Source organism: Rosa rugosa, chromosome 4 (genome assembly GCF_958449725.1).
Source record: "Rosa rugosa chromosome 4, drRosRugo1.1, whole genome shotgun sequence".
Classification (NCBI taxonomy): domain Eukaryota; kingdom Viridiplantae; phylum Streptophyta; class Magnoliopsida; order Rosales; family Rosaceae; genus Rosa; species Rosa rugosa.
In genome coordinates, this window is record NC_084823.1 from 44269926 (window position 1) to 44287442 (window position 17517).

Below are 17517 nucleotides of genomic sequence, written 5' to 3' on the forward strand. Positions count from 1 at the left end.
TCTACTTGGTATCAGAGCCAGGTTCAATCCTTTGAACTTGCGCTGCATCCTTTGAATCCTGAACCTTGAATCCCGAAGAACACCACAAACCGCTGCGTACCACCACCGTTGAAATCAAACCATCCTGAATTTCAAACCACCATCACCCTACCTTTTTTTTTCCAAAACATTCATATCCATCTTGAAACCCTTGAAAATCCAATCTTGCGAAAATCATGAATTCCTCAATGATGCAATCAAAGAAACAGGCTATGGGGCATTCGGTAACTACCGAATTTTCTGTTATGGCCCAACGCAAACAGGGTCCTCCTCCAGGCTTCTCAGGACCTTTTCCACACCGTCCTCTAGGTAAACCAAATCCATATGCAAACAAAAGGTGCATTATCTGTGGGGAGTTAGGTCATAGCAAGGAGCGGTGCTATGAAGTGATTGGTTACCCTAGGGCCTGATTGGTGGGACTTCACCAAGAAACCGCGAAAGAATATGGGCAAGGCCGCTGTTGCTACTAAAGAGGAAGTTTACCTAGACAATGCCTCCGCTAATGTAGCGCAGTTAGGTATGAAGGGTAAGGTTACTTTTAATAGTACATGGATAATTGATACAGGTGCATCTGACCATATGACCAATGACCCAAGTCTTGTGAAAAACCTTAGACGTTCCCCTCAAGACGTTGTCTCTACTGCTGATGGTACTCCAACTCCGGTCACCGGAGAAGGTTCTATTGCTTTATCTGATACCTTAACCCTTGAATCTGTCTTAGTTGTTCCATCACTAGCTTATAATCTCCTGTCTGTTGGTCAAGTTATTTTAGCTCTTGCATGTATTGTGACCTTCTATCCGTCTTTCTGTGTGTTTCAGGACATTCTGACTCGACGGATTCTTGGTTATGGTGTTAGAAGGGGGAAATTATACTATCTGGATCTGACAGAGACTGGAAAGAAACAGAAGCATCTTTTGGGACAAGCTAATCAGATCAACGGGGTAGAGAATGCGAAGGAAGCTGTATGGTTATGGCATCGCCGTTTAGGTCATCTATCCTTTCGTTATCTTAAGAAGTTGCAACCTCAATTGTTTTCAGTTGTTAGTGAATTGGATTTCCACTGTGACATCTGTGAACTGGCCAAGAGTCACCGTATTTCATATTCACCAAGTCTTAATAAAAGTCCTGTTCCTTTTATGAAGATTCACTCCGATGTCTGGGGTCCTGCGAAAATTCCTTCTCTTTCTGGAGCTCGGTATTTTGTAACGTTCATTGATGATTGCACTCGCATGACATGGGTGTCATTACTGAAGAATAAGAGTGATGTATTTGGAATGTTTACCGAATTTCACAAAATGGTGGCAACTCAGTATCAACAATCCATCAGAGTGTTTCAGTCTGACAATGGTGGAGAGTTTGTGAATGGCCCTATGATTGAGTTTTGCCGGTCACATGGAATTCGTCATCAAACCTCCAATTCTTATACTCCTCAACAGAATGGTTTAGCAGAACGGAAGAACAGGCAATTGATGGAAGTTGTTCGTGCTTCCTTGTTTGGCATGAATGTACCTCGGTCCTATTGGGGCGAAGCAGTGAAATCAGCAGCATATCTTATCAACCGTACTCCTTCACGGGTGATTGAGTTTCAGAATCCTCATCAGAAGCTTCATACACTTTTGACCATCCCTTCTATGCCTAATTTGGAGCCCCGGGTGTTTGGGTGCACAACTTATGTTCATATTCCCAAGCCTCAACGTAGCAAGCTTGATCCCCGTGCCCGTAAGTGTATATTTGTTGGTTATGCTGACTTCCAGAAGGGTTATCGATGTTATGATCCTCTTACTGGCACTATACATATATCTCTTGATGTTTCATTCCGTGAATCTGAGCCATATTACTCAGGGCCGGGGGAGCTTCTCAGTCTTCCCTTCAGGGGGAGAGAGGTTATGAAGGGAATCCTTGTTCTATTATTGATTTTGATGTCTTTGAAGACTTGGAAGATTTGGAGGAACGATTTGAAGGTAGAAATTCCGAAACAGAAAATGCAACTGCCGAACAGAGTGTTGTAAATTCCGAAACAGAAAATTCGACTGCTGAACAGAGTGTTGTAAATTCCGAAACAGAAAATGCGACTGCCGAACGGAGTGTTGTGAATTCCGAAACAAAGAATGCGACTACCGAACAGAGTGTTGTGAATTCCGAAACAGAGAATGCAACTGCTGAAACTGCCGAACAGAGCGTTGTGAATTCCGAGACAGAAGAAACGACTTTTCTGGATAGTTTGAAACAAAATCAAGACGTATCCGAAGCTCACACACAAGATATTCCCCCTTCTGCCCCACCAACTGAAGATCCCAGTCAAAATGATCCACCTCAGGTACCCCTAAACTTTAATGAGTCTTCTGGGTTAGAAAGTGTTGAACCTAGGAAATCACAAAGGGTTACCAAGGGAATTCCTAAGAAACAATATGAACCCGATATCAAAGCCAAAGCTAAATACCCTATAGCTAATTTTATGTCTAACCATAGGATTTCTGGGTCACATGCACTTGTTGTTGATCAATTATCTACTGTATCTATTCCTAGTAACGTGCAGGATGCATTGATGAATCCAAAATGGACAAAGGCGATGAATGAAGAATTGGAAGCTCTTCAGAAAAATGCAACATGGGAGCTAGTACCTATGCCGGTTGGAAAGAAGACTATAGGATGTCGTTGGGTATTTACTGTGAAGCTTAATGCAGATGGAACTATTAATAGATACAAAGCGAGGTTGGTTGCCAAAGGATATACACAACGCTATGGGATTGATTATGAGGAGACTTTTGCACCTGTGGCAAAGATTAATACTGTCCGGATTCTAATCTCACTTGCAGCAAACAAAGATTGGCCCTTGCACCAGTTTGATGTGAAGAATGCGTTTCTTAATGGGAATTTGGAGGAAGTAGTGTACATGGATATGCCCCCAGGTGTTTAGAATTACCCAAGTGATGTTGGCAAGGTGTGTAAATTGAAGAAGTCTTTGTATGGCCTGAAGCAGTCTCCAAGAGCTTGGTTTGGAAGATTTTCAAAGTCCATGAAAGCCTTTGGGTACAGACAGAGCAATTCTGACCATACCTTGTTTATCAAACGCAAGAATGGTAAGATTACAGCTCTTATTGTGTATGTTGATGACATGATTGTTACAGGGGATGATCTGAAAGAGATGAATGAATTGCAAAAATATCTGTCAAAGGAGTTTGAAATGAAGGATCTGGGACAACTGAAGTATTTTCTGGGTATTGAAGTTGCAAGGTCTAAGAAGGGGATTTTGCTTTCACAAAGGAAGTATGTCCTTGATTTACTTGCTGAAACAGGGATGCTGGACTGCAGACCAATGGAGACACCCATTGAGATGAATCACAGACTTGCTATTTATCCTGATCAAGTTTCAACTGACAAAGGGAGGTATCAACGTCTTGTAGGAAGGTTGATTTATCTTTCACATACTAGACCTGATATTGCTTATGCTGTGAGTGTTGTTAGTCAATTTATGCATTGTCCTAGTGAAGAGCATATGGATGCAGTCTTTCGTATTTTGAAGTACTTGAAGATGGCGCCAGGTAAAGGGTTACTGTTTCAGAAAAAAGATGAATTGGAAGTTGTTGGGTACACAGATGCAGATTGGGCTGGTGATAAAACTGACAGACGTTCTACATCTGGGTACTTCACTTTTGTTGGAGGGAACCTTGTCACCTGGCGTAGCAAAAAGCAGAAAGTTGTTGCCAGATCAAGTGCAGAAGCTGAGTTCCGAGGTATGGCACACGGAGTCTGTGAAATATTGTGGATTCGTAATGTCTTGAAAGACCTGGGTTACAAGCTTAAAAAGCCTATGGATTTGCATTGTGATAATACAGCTGCCATTGAGATTGCACATAATCCAGTTCAGCATGATAGAACAAAGCATGTGGAGGTTGACCGTCATTTTATTAAAGAAAATCTTGACAGAAAGGTTATTCGCTTTCCATTTGTAAACTCAGAGGAGCAATTAGCTGATGTTCTTACTAAAGGAGTGTCCAGGAAGGTATTTGACAGCTCAGTTGACAAGTTGGGCATGATAGACATCTATGCACCAACTTGAGGGGGAGTGTAGAATCGCTGTAAATCTGTATGTAATTAGGATTTTATTTAATTAGGATATCCTGTAATTATGGAAAGATTGTTTCCTATTAGAGTTAGACTACTCCTTTGTACTTATATATATACCCTCATTGTGGGATGAATAGAATTATCGAATTAACCCTGAATTGAAGTATTCTTTTCTACTTGCACATCATCGCCCCCTTCAGAAATGCAATTTGTGCCAAAACCCTTCAGACTAGAATACCATGCATGATTTCAGTTTGTGGAGGTGGGCTAAGGATGTTAGTGATTGATAAGCACAAGATCAGATACTCCCAACAGCTTAAAAAAAGGTTTTCATTAACAGCACCAAGAATCCAAGATCCACTTATCTGTCAGTACCTACAGCAGTTCAGTTGTAGATACATAGTAAAATCCGGTACCGACACATTTTACAGAATAAAGTTACATTCAGATCGAGTTTATAGCTACATCATAAGAGACATACAGCTAACAAGTTTCTAAGAGTTTAAACTTTAAAGGATAGAAGCTGTCTAATATTACAGAAAGGAGCTACCCTTCGTCCTAAACTTCACATTTCCATGAAAATCCGTTTTGCTTCGAAAGCAAGCGTCCTGTGTACCAACCCCACTCCAATTTGGCAGTCCCACATTTCCTGCAGGTGAGAATGAAGAATTCACGGATAAATGTTGGCTTGAACTAACCTCACTACCATTTAAGAATCTCAAATTTCCTGCAGGCAGAAATGAAGAATTCATGGACAACTGGTGGCCGAACCCAACCCCATTGCAATTTGATAAGCTCACATTTCCGGCAGGTGGCAAGAAGAATTTATGGGAAAACAGTTGGCCTGAGATAGATTGTTCTGGTGCATTGAAGATTGAACTGAGGTGATATGTCACTTCGGAAAAAGCTAAGTGAGCCAAAATCTGGAGTAATTATTCAATGGTCCGGACTATCATGTGGTATTGTTTTGTGGTAGTTCGAGCTAATAATATCACTCGAATTTGGTTGATACATTGCACGAGGTGAAAAAAAAAATTAAATTAAATTAATAGACCAACAAGAAATAAGTACAAATTATATGAGCCAATTACACCAGGACATACCACCACATGTACCGGACTTTAAAAAATCTGGCAGTGCCAATTGCTATCTCTCTGGTTGGGAGGTGACAAGGTTTTCTTGAAAGTAACCCTGAAACAAATTATCCTCTATCGGAATTTCACTTGTTAGGGTCTCTTATCTGCAATGCAAAATCAAGGCAAGGATCACATGCAACAAGTATTTAAGAAATGAAATGAAAAAACTGCGACACTGGATTCTCGACAGCTGCCTTCTCAATTTTCAACTCCCGGGTTTTTCCTCAGAAACAGCTTGGTCCTTGAGAGATTTCTCAATCTTGTTCAATGATTCCTCATGAAGTACACGAATTATGAGCAACCTTGTTCTCTTGGCCAGCCTCAAACTGCTGAGATACTTGATGTGCAGATTCTACAGCTTGGAGGGCTTCACTTTTGCAGGCACCCACTTTGACTTGGCCATTCTTTTTAAGATTAATAATGTTTTATATTCCAAACTAGGCGATCATTTTCAATTTCACACGCAAGTATCAAATTTTATCATTTACATGCTTCGACTTACCTCAATTAGTCATTATATATTTTCTATTACAAAACCCAGTTTGATGCTGATGTGATTGTTAAGTGGTGAAGTGTCCATTAATTAACTCTTGACATGGCACTGTGTAGAACCCTCCCAACAAAACCCCAACTCCGAATCTTCTCCTTCACCAAAACCCCATATTGATCTTTTGAGCAAATTGATGCATGTTCAGAAATGGTGTGGAGAGAATGTAGAACAAGAAATCGAGCGTCCGTCTCTCCGGAAATGTCTTCCAATTCCAGATCAATTCAAGTCTCTTGGTCTTCATGTTCGTCACCTCCTCCATCTACGTCGCTAACCGGTCCATTCTCTCTACTCCTCTCAGTTTTCCTATTTCGATCATCCCCAGATTTTCAATTTGAGTTTTAAAGTTTGGAATTTGATGTAGGTAGTAGGACTCAGAGAACTGGGTTTATTTGGTTGAAGAGCCTGATAGAATCACTGGGCAAGTGGGCATTTTTTGGTTTTTTATTTGAGATTCAAATTGTGGTGGATTTCGGGTTTCAATATTGAAGCGGAAGATGAATTTGAATCCACCATCTGTGTTGGCTTGTAGATCTTGTAGCAGTAGCAGGTTTCTATATATTTGGAATATTTGCAATGGGATTTTGCTTTTGTGCTTGTGAGCATGTGAATCTGGGTTGGAGGCAAATGAAAGGCTGCCATTGTTGTTCATGCCATGAACTTCTTGACTTTGGTTTATCTTCCTCACAGAGGAAGCTAGATGGTTTATGAAAAAGGAAGAAAGCGTTTAGTTGTACATACATTTACGTGAAGAAGGAAGCTTAAGAGGAATTAGAGTTTGAGAAGGGTTCTACAGTAGGGGCTGGGAATTTGGGAAGATTTGGGTTCTGAATAGATTGTTTTTTTCTTTATTTTCTAATCTATGTCAAGAGTTAACAACTACATCAGCATCAAACTGTTTTTTATAACAGAAACTATGAAAAATGACTAATTGAGGCAAGTTGAGGTATATAAATGATAAAATTTGATACTTGGATATGAAATTGAAAATGACCCTATCGTTTCGGGGGTGGGGTAAAATGTAATTAATCATTCTTTTTATTACATCAGGAGATGAAGACCGTGAATTATGATTGATCTATCTTACTCCTACAATTTTTTCCCGACTTCTCCTCGCTACCTGAAACTTAACCCTGGGGTTACTTTGACTTGGCTTTCACGGCTACAAATCAGGCTGTGTATGTTGGTCACTATTATATAAGCCATTCATCCCTTAATTTTTATGATTGTCTGAGACTTAAAAAGTCTTTTTCGGAACTTCGTCCTCACTCACCTTTAGATTTGTACATTTCATCTTCCTGAAAAAATGGCGCCTCGAGGGATGCTTGAAATTTTTATTTTTGGTGGAAGGGGTCTTAAAAATACAGACAAACCGGGTAAGTGTTATTGCTGTTCTTTTCCTTTTTATTTTCTCTTATAATTATTGTTATTTTCCCGTGTTTGAGAAATAAGAATATAAACTTCTGCTGTTGATGGGATAGGTAATATATATTGCATCGCCAGCTACAAAGATGAGGAGAATAGGACTGACCCCGTAGAATGTAAGTTATCGTGTTTTTCTTTTTTCTTTTTGGACTCGAGAATGTAAGGTTTCTAGTATTCCTAAATTCTTCATATGATCTTATAGAACTCTTTGAGATATATAACTAAGTTTGGAGTACATCCTACTAAAACTTATACGTACTGGTAATTTTTTCTTTCTTAACAATACGTATCGGTAATTATTATGATATATGTATATATCTATACTATTATTAAGAGAAGATGCTTTGTTAGCCAAAACTGAAAATTTTGACAGATTTAACCCTGAAATATTAAAAAACTTTGACAATAAATTAAATTATAAGGGTAAATAGGACAATTATAAAATAGATTTTATTAAGAAAATTGAAAGCCTCCACTTTTCTCTCCCACTATTTTCTCTCTACAATAATAGATCTATTTTCTTTTGTAGATAACTTTTTTTTTTTTTTTACAATTAAAATTTTTCTTACACATGCGATTGTGATTGCAGACTAGTTTAAAAATAAAATAAGAACATTTTTGCAGGTGACAATTCTGATCCAGAGTGGAATGAGAAATTTCAGTTCACCATAGCTGATGATGACATTGATGATCTCAAGATTCAGGTAATAGACGAGGATGAGAATGGAAATGATGATGATCCTGGATATTGCAGGTATGTTGTATATATATATATATATAGTTTTTATTTTTTATTTTATTTTATTTTATTTAAAGAAGGATATTCAATCTAAAAGTTTCTTGTTTTTACAATTGTTGCAGTATTTCAATAGAAGGACTACTTGAGACGGGGTATAAAGCGGATATTGGGGCGACTGAATATGAGGTATTTAGGGGAGATGAAGCCTATGGAGATATTACCGTTTCCATGGCTTTTTTTCCAGAGGTAATTTTTTTCTCTTATGCGCACGGATTGATAGTTTAGCAGAACAACATGTCAAACTAAATCAAGCATGTATCTTGCCAATGGTAATAATATTTTCATTTTTTTTTCCCATAAAACCAAGTAGTTTACATATTTATCCTCAATCTTTTTCAGGAGAACAATGATGATGAAGAACAGGAAGATCAGGAAGAACAGGAAGATGAGTGATGATATGGTGGATCGAAAGAATACGCATACCAGTACTTATTGCTTAGTGGTCTGATGTTTGTAATTTTACTCGATACAGTAACTATTTATGTTTATAGAAATGGAATAAAGGGTGTGTGAAGAATAAAGCGTGGGAGGTTTCAGCTGTTCAATCACTAATACATTTTAATAATAAGTCTCTTGAGGGATTCTGCTTAAGCATTGTATTTATGTACTTTTTTTTTTTTTTTGAACGCGTGGGGTGTCAGTCCATTAATAGTAAAGTAGGAAACATTACAAATGACTCACCCGGACTCCGGGCAACGACAGAAGAGAGCCATGAATGAATAACCTAAAGCAAGCCCTAGACTACTCAAAACATAATGTAACCATAGGATTAAGCTCCAATGATTCAAGTAACCTTGACACTACTAGGGAGGATCCGAACACAGCCAAGACCCTTCCCCAATATTATTCTTAAAGCAAACAGAGCCCAACAAGAAAAAAGAAAAAATGCAAGCTTAAATCTAAAAAATCTAGATTAAAAACCCTAAAGAAAACAGAGCCCAACAAAGCAGACCCTGCCCTAGCCCAGCAACAGAGACTCAAGATGAGGCCCAACACATCAGCCGCAAACCATGAACCCGGCCAAACCCGCCTGGATTCCCGCCGGAGTACTCGCTGTCGACCACCAACGTCACCTGCATCCACCACGTCGATCCAGTCCAGAAAAGAAGGAAGAAGCCATCGTCCTTCAAGTTCCAGCCAAATCGGAAGGAGCATCGACCACACGACCAGGAGAAGACCACTGTGAAACCAGACGAGTCTGACATCCACCTCCTCCACCGCTCGAACCCAGCGTGCATGACCTCACCCATCGTCTCACAAGCCGCTAGAGATGCTCCAGATCGGACCCGATCCAGGGCACTTATTTGCCCCCACTCTCACTACCCAACCCGAAGGGGGAGCAGAACAGCAGGAGACCAAGAAGACCCGTCCGACGACGACATCAAGGCGACGCGCCGTCGGACGGAGAGAAGAAAAGGGAAGTGGCGGCTATTCCTCGGGAGAGACGAGAGAAACAACCATTAGGGTTTTTTTTGTTTTTTTTTGTATTTATGTACTAGTCATCCATCAAATAGTCTTTCAAACCTTCCTTTTCTTCTTGTTAAATGGCACCCTGCTGGCCTGCTGCCAGTAAAAGAAAATGGCAATAATCCTTTTCTTCTTGTTAAATGGCACCCTGCTGGCCTGCTGCCAGTAAAAGAAAATGGCAATAATCACCCTAGTAAGTCTTTGGCAAATGGGGCGGCCAAGAAACGAACAACACAAACCTGAGAAAAGAGGAGGATTTTAAAGGCACCCTTGATCGCACCTAAGCAAGCTTAACTTCGAATTTGATGTGATCTACATCATCGCACCCTTCAGAAATGCAATTTGTGCCAAAACCCTTCAGACTAGAATAGCATGATTTCAGTTTGTGGAGGTCGGCTAAGGATGTTAGTAATTGATATGCAGAACAACTTAAAAAAGGTTTTCATTAACAGCACCAAGATCCATTTATCTGTCAGTACCTACAGCAGTTCAGTTTTAGATACAGAGCAAAATCCGGCACCGACACATTGTACAAAATAAAGTTACATTCAGATCGAGTTTTTAGCTACATCACAAGAGACGTACAGCTAACAAGTTTCTACGAGTATAGAGGATTAGAAGCTGTCTAATATTACAGAAAGGAGCTACCTTTCGTTTAGGATTTCACCTTTCCATGAAAATCCTTTTTGCTTGCTAAGCAAGGGTTCTGTGTACCAATCCCGCTCCAATTTGGCTGGCCCACATTTCCTGCAGGTAAGAATGAAGAATTCACGGATAAATGTTGGCCTGAACCAACCCCACTGCCACTTGAAAATCTCAAATTTCCTGCAGGCAGAAATGAAGAATTCGTGGACAACTGTTGGCCGAACCCAACACCATTGCAATTTGACAAGCTCACATTTCCGGCAGGTGGCAAAGAAGAATTCATGGGAAACAATTGGGCCGAGACAGACTGTTCTGGTGCATCGAACTGAGGTGATATGTCACTTTGGAAAACGTTAGGTGAGCCAAAATCTGGCAGTGCCAAGCTATCTCTCTGGTTGTGAGAGGTGACAAGGTTTTCCTGAAAGTAACCCTGAAACAAATCATCCTCTATCGGAATTTCACCTGTAAGGGTCTTAAATGCAAAATCAAGGCATGGATCAGACCAAGTATCCAGGAAAGGGAATGAAAACTGTGACACTGGATTCTCGACAGCTGCCTTCTCAATTTCCAACTCGCGGGGTTTCTCCTCAGGAACAGGTTCGTCCTTGAGAGATTTCTCAATCTTGTTCAATGATTCCTCATGAATTGAAGGGTTTATAACAGTACACAAATCATGAGCAACCTTGTTCTCTTGCCCAGCCTCAAACTGCTGAGATGATTCATGTGCAGAATCTACAGCTGGGAGGGCTATACTTCTACAGGACTTTGCCGTTGCATTTCGAAGACCTCTTTCACTGGACATAGGTTTGGCCAGCAGCTCAGGTTCAAGCCCAGCCAGCCGTTTTGAAGTCCGATGAGGTAACTTAAGTTCTTTAGCTTTCTTAGATTTGTTCGAAATTGCCCTTGGTTTTCTACTGCAGCGCCCAATGTCAAGTGTGTTCTCTTTTTGCACTGTATCAGCTGCAGGTTTCAAAATAGATTCGTTATCCACAGCATCAGCTATTGGCAATTCGCCAGTAAGGGTTTTGAAGGCAAATTCTAAGCATGGGTCTGATCCAAACAGAAAGCAGAGCTCTGGTCCAGGCTTCTCAGCATCCATTTTCTCAGGTTCCAGCCTATGATGTTGCTCTTTAGGAACCACTTGGTCGTCAAGAAACGTCTTGCCCTTGTTTAATGATTCTCCATGTGATGTACAGTTTATGTCAGTTAACCTATCATGTGCAGCCTCCGGTTCTGATGCATCCCCAAGCTGCAGAGATGCTCCATTGATAAAATCATTTGAAGCCAAACCCGCATCTCGACTTGCATCACCTCTACTAGACTTTCTAGTTGCAACGTGAAGAGTTTGTTCATTGGAAACCATGGTATCTACAGGCTGTACTTCAAGACCATCAAATGGCCTCTTGATCTTGCTCAATGGCTCTCCTTGTACTGTAGATATTATTCCAGTTATAGTATGATGTGCAACCTCTGTTTCTGATGCATCCCCAAGCTGCTGAGATGCTCTATTTACAAAACCATCTAAAGCCAAACCGGCATCTCGACTGCCATCACCTTTACTAGACTTTCTAGTTGTAACTTGAAGAGCCTGTACAGTGGAAACCAGGCTATTTACTGGCTCTGGTTCAAGCCCAGCAAGTCGTTTTGAGGACCGACGTGGCAAATTAAGCTTTTCCTTCTGTTTCGATTTTCTTGCATCTATTTGGGATCTCCTGGTGTTTCTCCTTTCCATCCGACTCATATGTGAGTTCTTATTCAAGGTGTTAGCAGCAGGAGTCAAAGCAGGGTCATCTTCAGAAAAAACCACTTTGCCAGGATCTTCACACTTGTTGGAGAGTTCAGCTTTTGGCTGTAATGACTTGCTTGGAGAACAATATTCCTTGGTTTTGGCACAATTTTCAACCACACTCTCACTTAAATGCTCATGTGGGACAGCCTCAGCTGTCGGAGCCAAAGCAACTTTGCTATCATCAGTTACCCTCTTGTCTTGCAACTTGGACCTTTTAGCCTCACGTTTGTTAGAGAGTACAGCTTGCGGTTGTGATGACCTTTTGCCTTCGTGTTTGCTAGATGGTTCAGCTTTTGGTTGTGATGACCATCTTGGGGAACAGTCTCCCTTAGTTTCTACACATTCTTCAACCAGATTCTCAGTGAAATGCTTCTCTAGGATAACCTCAGTAACTGGAGCCAAAGCACATATGCTTTCAGTGGGCCTCTTGTCTTGCAATTTGGAGTTTTCAGTTTCTTGCAAGTCTAGGCCACTCGGTTCATAACTCTTTTTAGCTGTAGTGGCAAGTCAAAACTGTAGTTAGATATCAGGGGTTTGTCATTTGCCCTTATTAGTTGGAGTCAAGCATGATAAGACAATTATTTCTACATTATGTTATCTGTTGACCTCTCACCTTCAGAAAGCTGCCGCCTGGTGACAGGGTGCTTCAATTTTTGCTTTTTAGTTGCAGATGACAGCTAAAATAAGAGCAAAGAAGAATTAATATAGTACATAAATAATGGAAAACCAAGTGCAATTTAAAGTTCAATTCTCAAGTGCACATTATTAATGGAAAATCAACAAAAGAAGTTTCTCTGAAGCTCCCACTTTGATCTGGTTATAGGCGTCAGTTATGATGGTGAGGTCCTTGGTTTCATTTGTTAAGGGCATCTACTGAGGACATTCACTGAACACCTTTTTTTAGTTGAGACAAGGAAAGAAAAATAATAGTGAAATAAAAGGTAGTCCAACAGCTTTAATTATGGCTGTCGTAATTCTATTGTGAGGGCTGAAAAAGTGAGTATCTATCAACTTGACCCTGTAACGACATCGAAGAGTGCTAGGAAAGCAGAACCAATGTTCCTAAACAACTAAGAAAAACACATAAGTTATATGTTTTAAGCAGGATTATCAACATTTAGAAAGTTCCACAATGCAAGAATATTGTCAGTGCCTAATTCCTTTGCAGTACTGGAACATGTAGGGTTTTATAAGTTCAGCATCATTACTAATTAGTCTATAGAACCAAGAATATCAGCGATATATAGAGAACTCATTATTCAACCAAAATTCCAAGAGTACTCTATTTTAACTTGGAACAGGTATCAAAATGTTTCAAGACATTTTAGTCATTTAATAAACTGAAAGAATATAACTAATGTGCATAACTTAGTTTCCAGTGTACACAACTTATCTGGCTAAGATTTTTGTTTTTGGTTTTTTGTTTATATGTTTTCCAACACAAGTTGTCAAGGTATACAACATCTTATTCTGATTACTGACAAGGTATAACTTCCACAACTGATATGATCAGAAAACCAGAAGAGAAAACATATTGGTGATGTTATTAGAGAACAACTAAATTCGAGGTCAAAGAGAACACTAATGATACTGAAAAAAAACAAATTTGCACTTACTGCAATTTCATCATCAGTCAACTTTAGATCATTGGTGCCCATGCTCTTTGGTTTGATTGTATGTTTACTGGTCTCTCCAGTTTGTAGGTAGCGGATAACTTCCTTTTTGGAGCGGAAGACATATCCATGCACTGGATCAGTGTAATACTGTATACGCAATAGACCAAAAAAATTAATATAAAATTTATAACTGTAGAACTAATCAACATAACAGGAGCAGAATTAACATTAACTGGAATATGTATCAGAGTAACTATTTTATACCGGATCTCTTCTAATTCGATTTGCAACCTTTCTAACTTTGACCTCCAATATCCACCCTGGTGGTAAATCTTCCACATTATGCTTCTCAACCACAACCTAATATATATATCAACAATCAGAATAGCACACCTAATTAACAAATGTTATAATATGAAATTTCTAAATACAGAAAGAAATGATCTTGAAACTACAGCATGGTAGAAACTTTTTGCAATCAAGTGGTGCCCAAACACCAACACTTATGTATGTCTATATGGAAGTGACTTGTCATCAATTAAAGGCCAGTTTAAGATTTCTCAAATACAGTCTACATTTTTCTTTCTTGCAGTTAAAAAAAATAAAATTAAAAAAAATAAAAATAAAAAATAAAAAACAAAAATCTTAGCCAATTTAGAATAAATTGGGATGCAACCTCTCAAACTTGCTTGCAGCACTAAAAAAAGAACCCATAAATTGACCTACAAAGGCAGCCTCAGTGTACAGGAATTCCTGACAGAAACAAAAGTGCTACAAAACAAGTCTATGAAGGAACAAGGAGATGGATCAATTTCAGCAATTGGATGCTTGGCACGATGGACTCTCAGATTAATCACCGTAGTCATTGGTAGGATCTAATTGTGAAGTAGCATGTTGGACTACTGTTCAGGTATCACCACAGATTAGTGGACAAATGAGTTGAAATTTCAAAAAAAATTATTTCTATCTCCAGTAATCCCATAAAGCTAGTATGTCATCAGAAACGCCTGTCTCAATCCTCTCGATTTCAGCAATCATGGTATAAAGTGGGGTTATGACTTTTCTATACCACTTCCATTAGGTTTCTATACATTTAAGGACCCAGCTCTAATAGCCTGAGCAAAAAACTTAACCATATGAGAAGTGAGAATAGGATCACTTTAGAATAATTTATTTTCTATTTTCTACGTGTAAATGTTTTATCCATCGAAGCGTGAAGTGAAATTGTAGAAAAGAAAAATGCAGACCATCTAATCATGATTTGCATATGCTTTTTTTATCCTTAAAATATAATATCACATAGAATGTCAAGTGTTCTCTACTTATGCTTGTTCTTAACTAACATGCTTTCAATGAAAATTGCTTAGATTAGCTATTACTTTCACTTTCTTCTGGATGCAGGGTCCTAATTCATAAATCTCGCAAGGTCAAAATATATTCATAAAGATTTCTTTCTTGATCTTTTTATTTTTGTTTTTTGTTTTTATTTTAATTTGATTTTCCATCCAAACAATTAAGCAAGCATGCTAATAATCATAACATCAAAGGGAACAAACTTTGCTTGGCAACTGCACGGCAGTGATAGTCTTCGTTTTGATTATACATCTCTTGCGGTTTACCATTTTGTGACTTCTGGATTTGCAGCTCTTGCGCTTTACAGTTTTCAGGTATCGAAATACCTCTGGCTTGGAATAAAATGTACATTCCGTCAACGGATCAATGTAACACTGCAATAAGAAATAAAGAGAATCTGAGTCATGCTTAACTTCTTAAGTCATCATATATTAGAAAGAATCCTCATACTTTCTTCATATCTATGATCAACTTCAATAGTAAATTAGTATTTAGTAGCATCAGATAAGCACACCCTTTTTTTTTACATTTGTAATTGTCATACAAAGTATTACTTAACCCCCAGATTGAATAAAAAATAATTACAATCACTTTTTGGAGGGATGATGAAACTAGATACTAGAATTTAGGCGTTGATATAAGGACAAGATTCCAAGATGTAATGATTCTAGGAGTCCTGAGGTCAAATTCAAAGAGGCAGCCACTAATGATAACCATATACCAAGGAATGGAAAATAATAATAATAAAGATGTTAAGTACAAATTCAGTAGATAACAATGGCAATATACCCAAAGTAGTAACTTCAAATACGTGTATACCTTGTACTCCCTTCCAACTTGAATGCCAGTTTTTCGAGTTCTCAATTCGACTTTCCAACCATCTGGCAACCATTCAGGATATTCATCTGTGTTTGCTGCCAGCTGTCGATAGCAAATAATGACCAACTAAATAAATGAAAGTAACAAAAAAATCTCAAGAAAGGCCAAAAGAGACTCACTTGCGAATGACTTCTATCTGAGGGGTTTTTGGTATTTGTACGCTGAGGCTCTTCACCACGGTTGGTGGCTTTTTTAGTATAGCGTATAACATCATCCTTGGAGAAGAACTTTTTCCCAGTTTCCAAATCTGTGTAAATCTGCAAATGCCAAAATAATATATGAGTGCCTAGTATTAGCACTACTACAGGATATTTGATTATAAAGTGCCCATATTGGTTCAGTAATATTTCCCTTGCTTCAATTTACTACAGAAGGTAATTACTTTTTCCACTTCCAACGTGACCTACTTTTATTTGCACTGCTATATTTGGTTACGAAGACTGGAAAGGGCAAGATAGAGGGTACAATTTATCCACCAACATAGTGGTAAAATTTTTGCTTTCCTTTAGATTCCTTTTGTTTGAAAGAGAAAGGATCATATAAATTAGAATAAGTGAGACAAAGAATTAGAAGAATCATTTTGCAACTGCTTCAAGTCCCAGAGTTCAGCGAGTACCGTGATGCACTCCAATTCTACTCAGCCCAGAGAGCATTCTCAGTTTATATTGGGTCACCAGTCATCACCAACTAAAACTGTCTAGAATTTAGTTTTAAAAATGATGCACAAAGAAACGATACAGATTCGAGAGGTTCCAAAATCCCAAAAACCAACAAACTCTTCCTTTACGAACTAGACTTTTGTCACGGAGCAAATCAGTAATAGTACTAACATCTCCCTAATGTGCATTCATTACTCCAAAACACCAATCCTAAATCTACCAAGGCAAAAGTACCAAATACTTTCACCGACATGCAATCCCATTTCTTCATCCAAACACACATTTTTCACACAGCCATCATTGTCATCATTGATTCATCATCACCATCTAACATGCAGCTAGCAAATAGAAATCGCACGACGCTAAACACACCACCACAGTCAAAATCAACTCGATCAGAAACCACAAGCATTCAATCTACGCAGCAGCTCACTAACACTGACTCACTCACTCAACAACCGCAAGCTAAGGAATTGAACCAATTGAAACCATCAGAACTGAAAACCGAGAATGAATGCCGGTAATTGAAACCCTAGAAAGCAGAAGCAGCAAGGCAAAAAAAAACAAAAATGTTACCGCAGTTCTGCGACCCCTGTTCTGCGCTCTGAATTGGACGCTCCAGCCAGCGGGGAGCCAGTCCGGGGAGCTCGTGGCCACCATTCAGCCGGAATCGGGAGCTTTCCGGTGAGGAATCGCCAGAATCGAATAGTGAGAGAGTTGGTCTGGGATGAAAGGTTGGGTCTTTTTCAGCTGGTTTTGGCTTCTCTTGCTTTCTCTCTCCAACCCAAACAAGTAAACGGAAGCGAAAAGATGGATATAGGGTGATTTTAAAAGTAACAGCGAAAACAAGTAAAGTGTGTTAATGGGTTTTGGATTGGGATTAGTGTGTCTAAGCAGTCAACCTTTTCGCTTTGAAGTTTGAACTAACCACAGGTAGGTTTGGTGTGGTTGGAGTTTAACCATGGTTAGTGTAGGTATGCTGCATGTGCAAAACATATCTGAATATCAAGCTCATGTTTTGATCCTGAAAAATGTTGTTATTTGGAGTCTAAATGGGGAAAGTTTCTCCAAATTTATATGCACCATCGATGTAC

General features: G+C 39.1%; 2 protein-coding genes across 4 annotated transcripts; one reads left to right on the forward strand and one right to left on the reverse strand.

The window, feature by feature from the left end:
- Positions 1 to 7011: 7011 nt before the first annotated feature.
- LOC133741914 (elicitor-responsive protein 3-like) lies at positions 7012 to 8606 on the forward strand. 2 transcript variants are annotated; one of them, XM_062169625.1, is made up of 5 exons: positions 7015 to 7167; positions 7273 to 7332; positions 7841 to 7970; positions 8078 to 8201; positions 8355 to 8606. In XM_062169625.1, the coding sequence occupies exons 1-5, from the start codon at positions 7098 to 7100 to the stop codon at positions 8406 to 8408; spliced, it is 438 nt and encodes a 145-aa protein (XP_062025609.1). In that variant the 5' UTR covers positions 7015 to 7097; the 3' UTR covers positions 8409 to 8606. The 2 variants fall into 2 exon arrangements, with proteins under 2 accessions (XP_062025610.1, XP_062025609.1); XM_062169626.1 differs by lacking the exon at positions 7273 to 7332 and having other exon boundaries at positions 7012 to 7167.
- A 1301-nt stretch (positions 8607 to 9907) lies between these two features.
- LOC133741913 (uncharacterized) lies at positions 9908 to 17253 on the reverse strand. 2 transcript variants are annotated; one of them, XM_062169624.1, is made up of 8 exons: positions 17000 to 17253; positions 15884 to 16021; positions 15705 to 15806; positions 15152 to 15259; positions 13797 to 13892; positions 13533 to 13679; positions 12530 to 12593; positions 9908 to 12410 (listed from the first exon to the last, which is right to left on the reverse strand). In XM_062169624.1, exons 1-8 carry the CDS (start codon positions 17081 to 17083, stop codon positions 10138 to 10140), a joined length of 3012 nt encoding a protein of 1003 aa, XP_062025608.1. In that variant the 5' UTR covers positions 17084 to 17253; the 3' UTR covers positions 9908 to 10137. The 2 variants fall into 2 exon arrangements, with proteins under 2 accessions (XP_062025608.1, XP_062025606.1); XM_062169622.1 differs by having other exon boundaries at positions 15089 to 15259.
- Positions 17254 to 17517: the final 264 nt, after the last annotated feature.

Bases quoted from the DNA above. Each gene is read 5' to 3' on its own strand.
- LOC133741914 (XM_062169625.1), top strand. From the start codon at position 7,098: ATGGCGCCTCGAGGGATGCTTGAAATTTTTATTTTTGGTGGAAGGGGT. The intron at 7,333-7,840 runs GTAAGTTATCGT...ACATTTTTGCAG, and splicing joins TAGGACTGACCCCGTAGAAT to GTGACAATTCTGATCCAGAG. The intron at 7,971-8,077 runs GTATGTTGTATA...CAATTGTTGCAG, and splicing joins GATGATCCTGGATATTGCAG to TATTTCAATAGAAGGACTAC.
- LOC133741913 (XM_062169622.1), bottom strand. From the start codon at position 17,083: ATGGTGGCCACGAGCTCCCCGGACTGGCTCCCCGCTGGCTGGAGCGTC. The intron at 16,022-16,999 runs GTAACATTTTTG...TGGCATTTGCAG, and splicing joins ACAGGGGTCGCAGAACTGCG to ATTTACACAGATTTGGAAAC. The intron at 15,807-15,883 runs GTGAGTCTCTTT...TGCTATCGACAG, and splicing joins CAGATAGAAGTCATTCGCAA to CTGGCAGCAAACACAGATGA.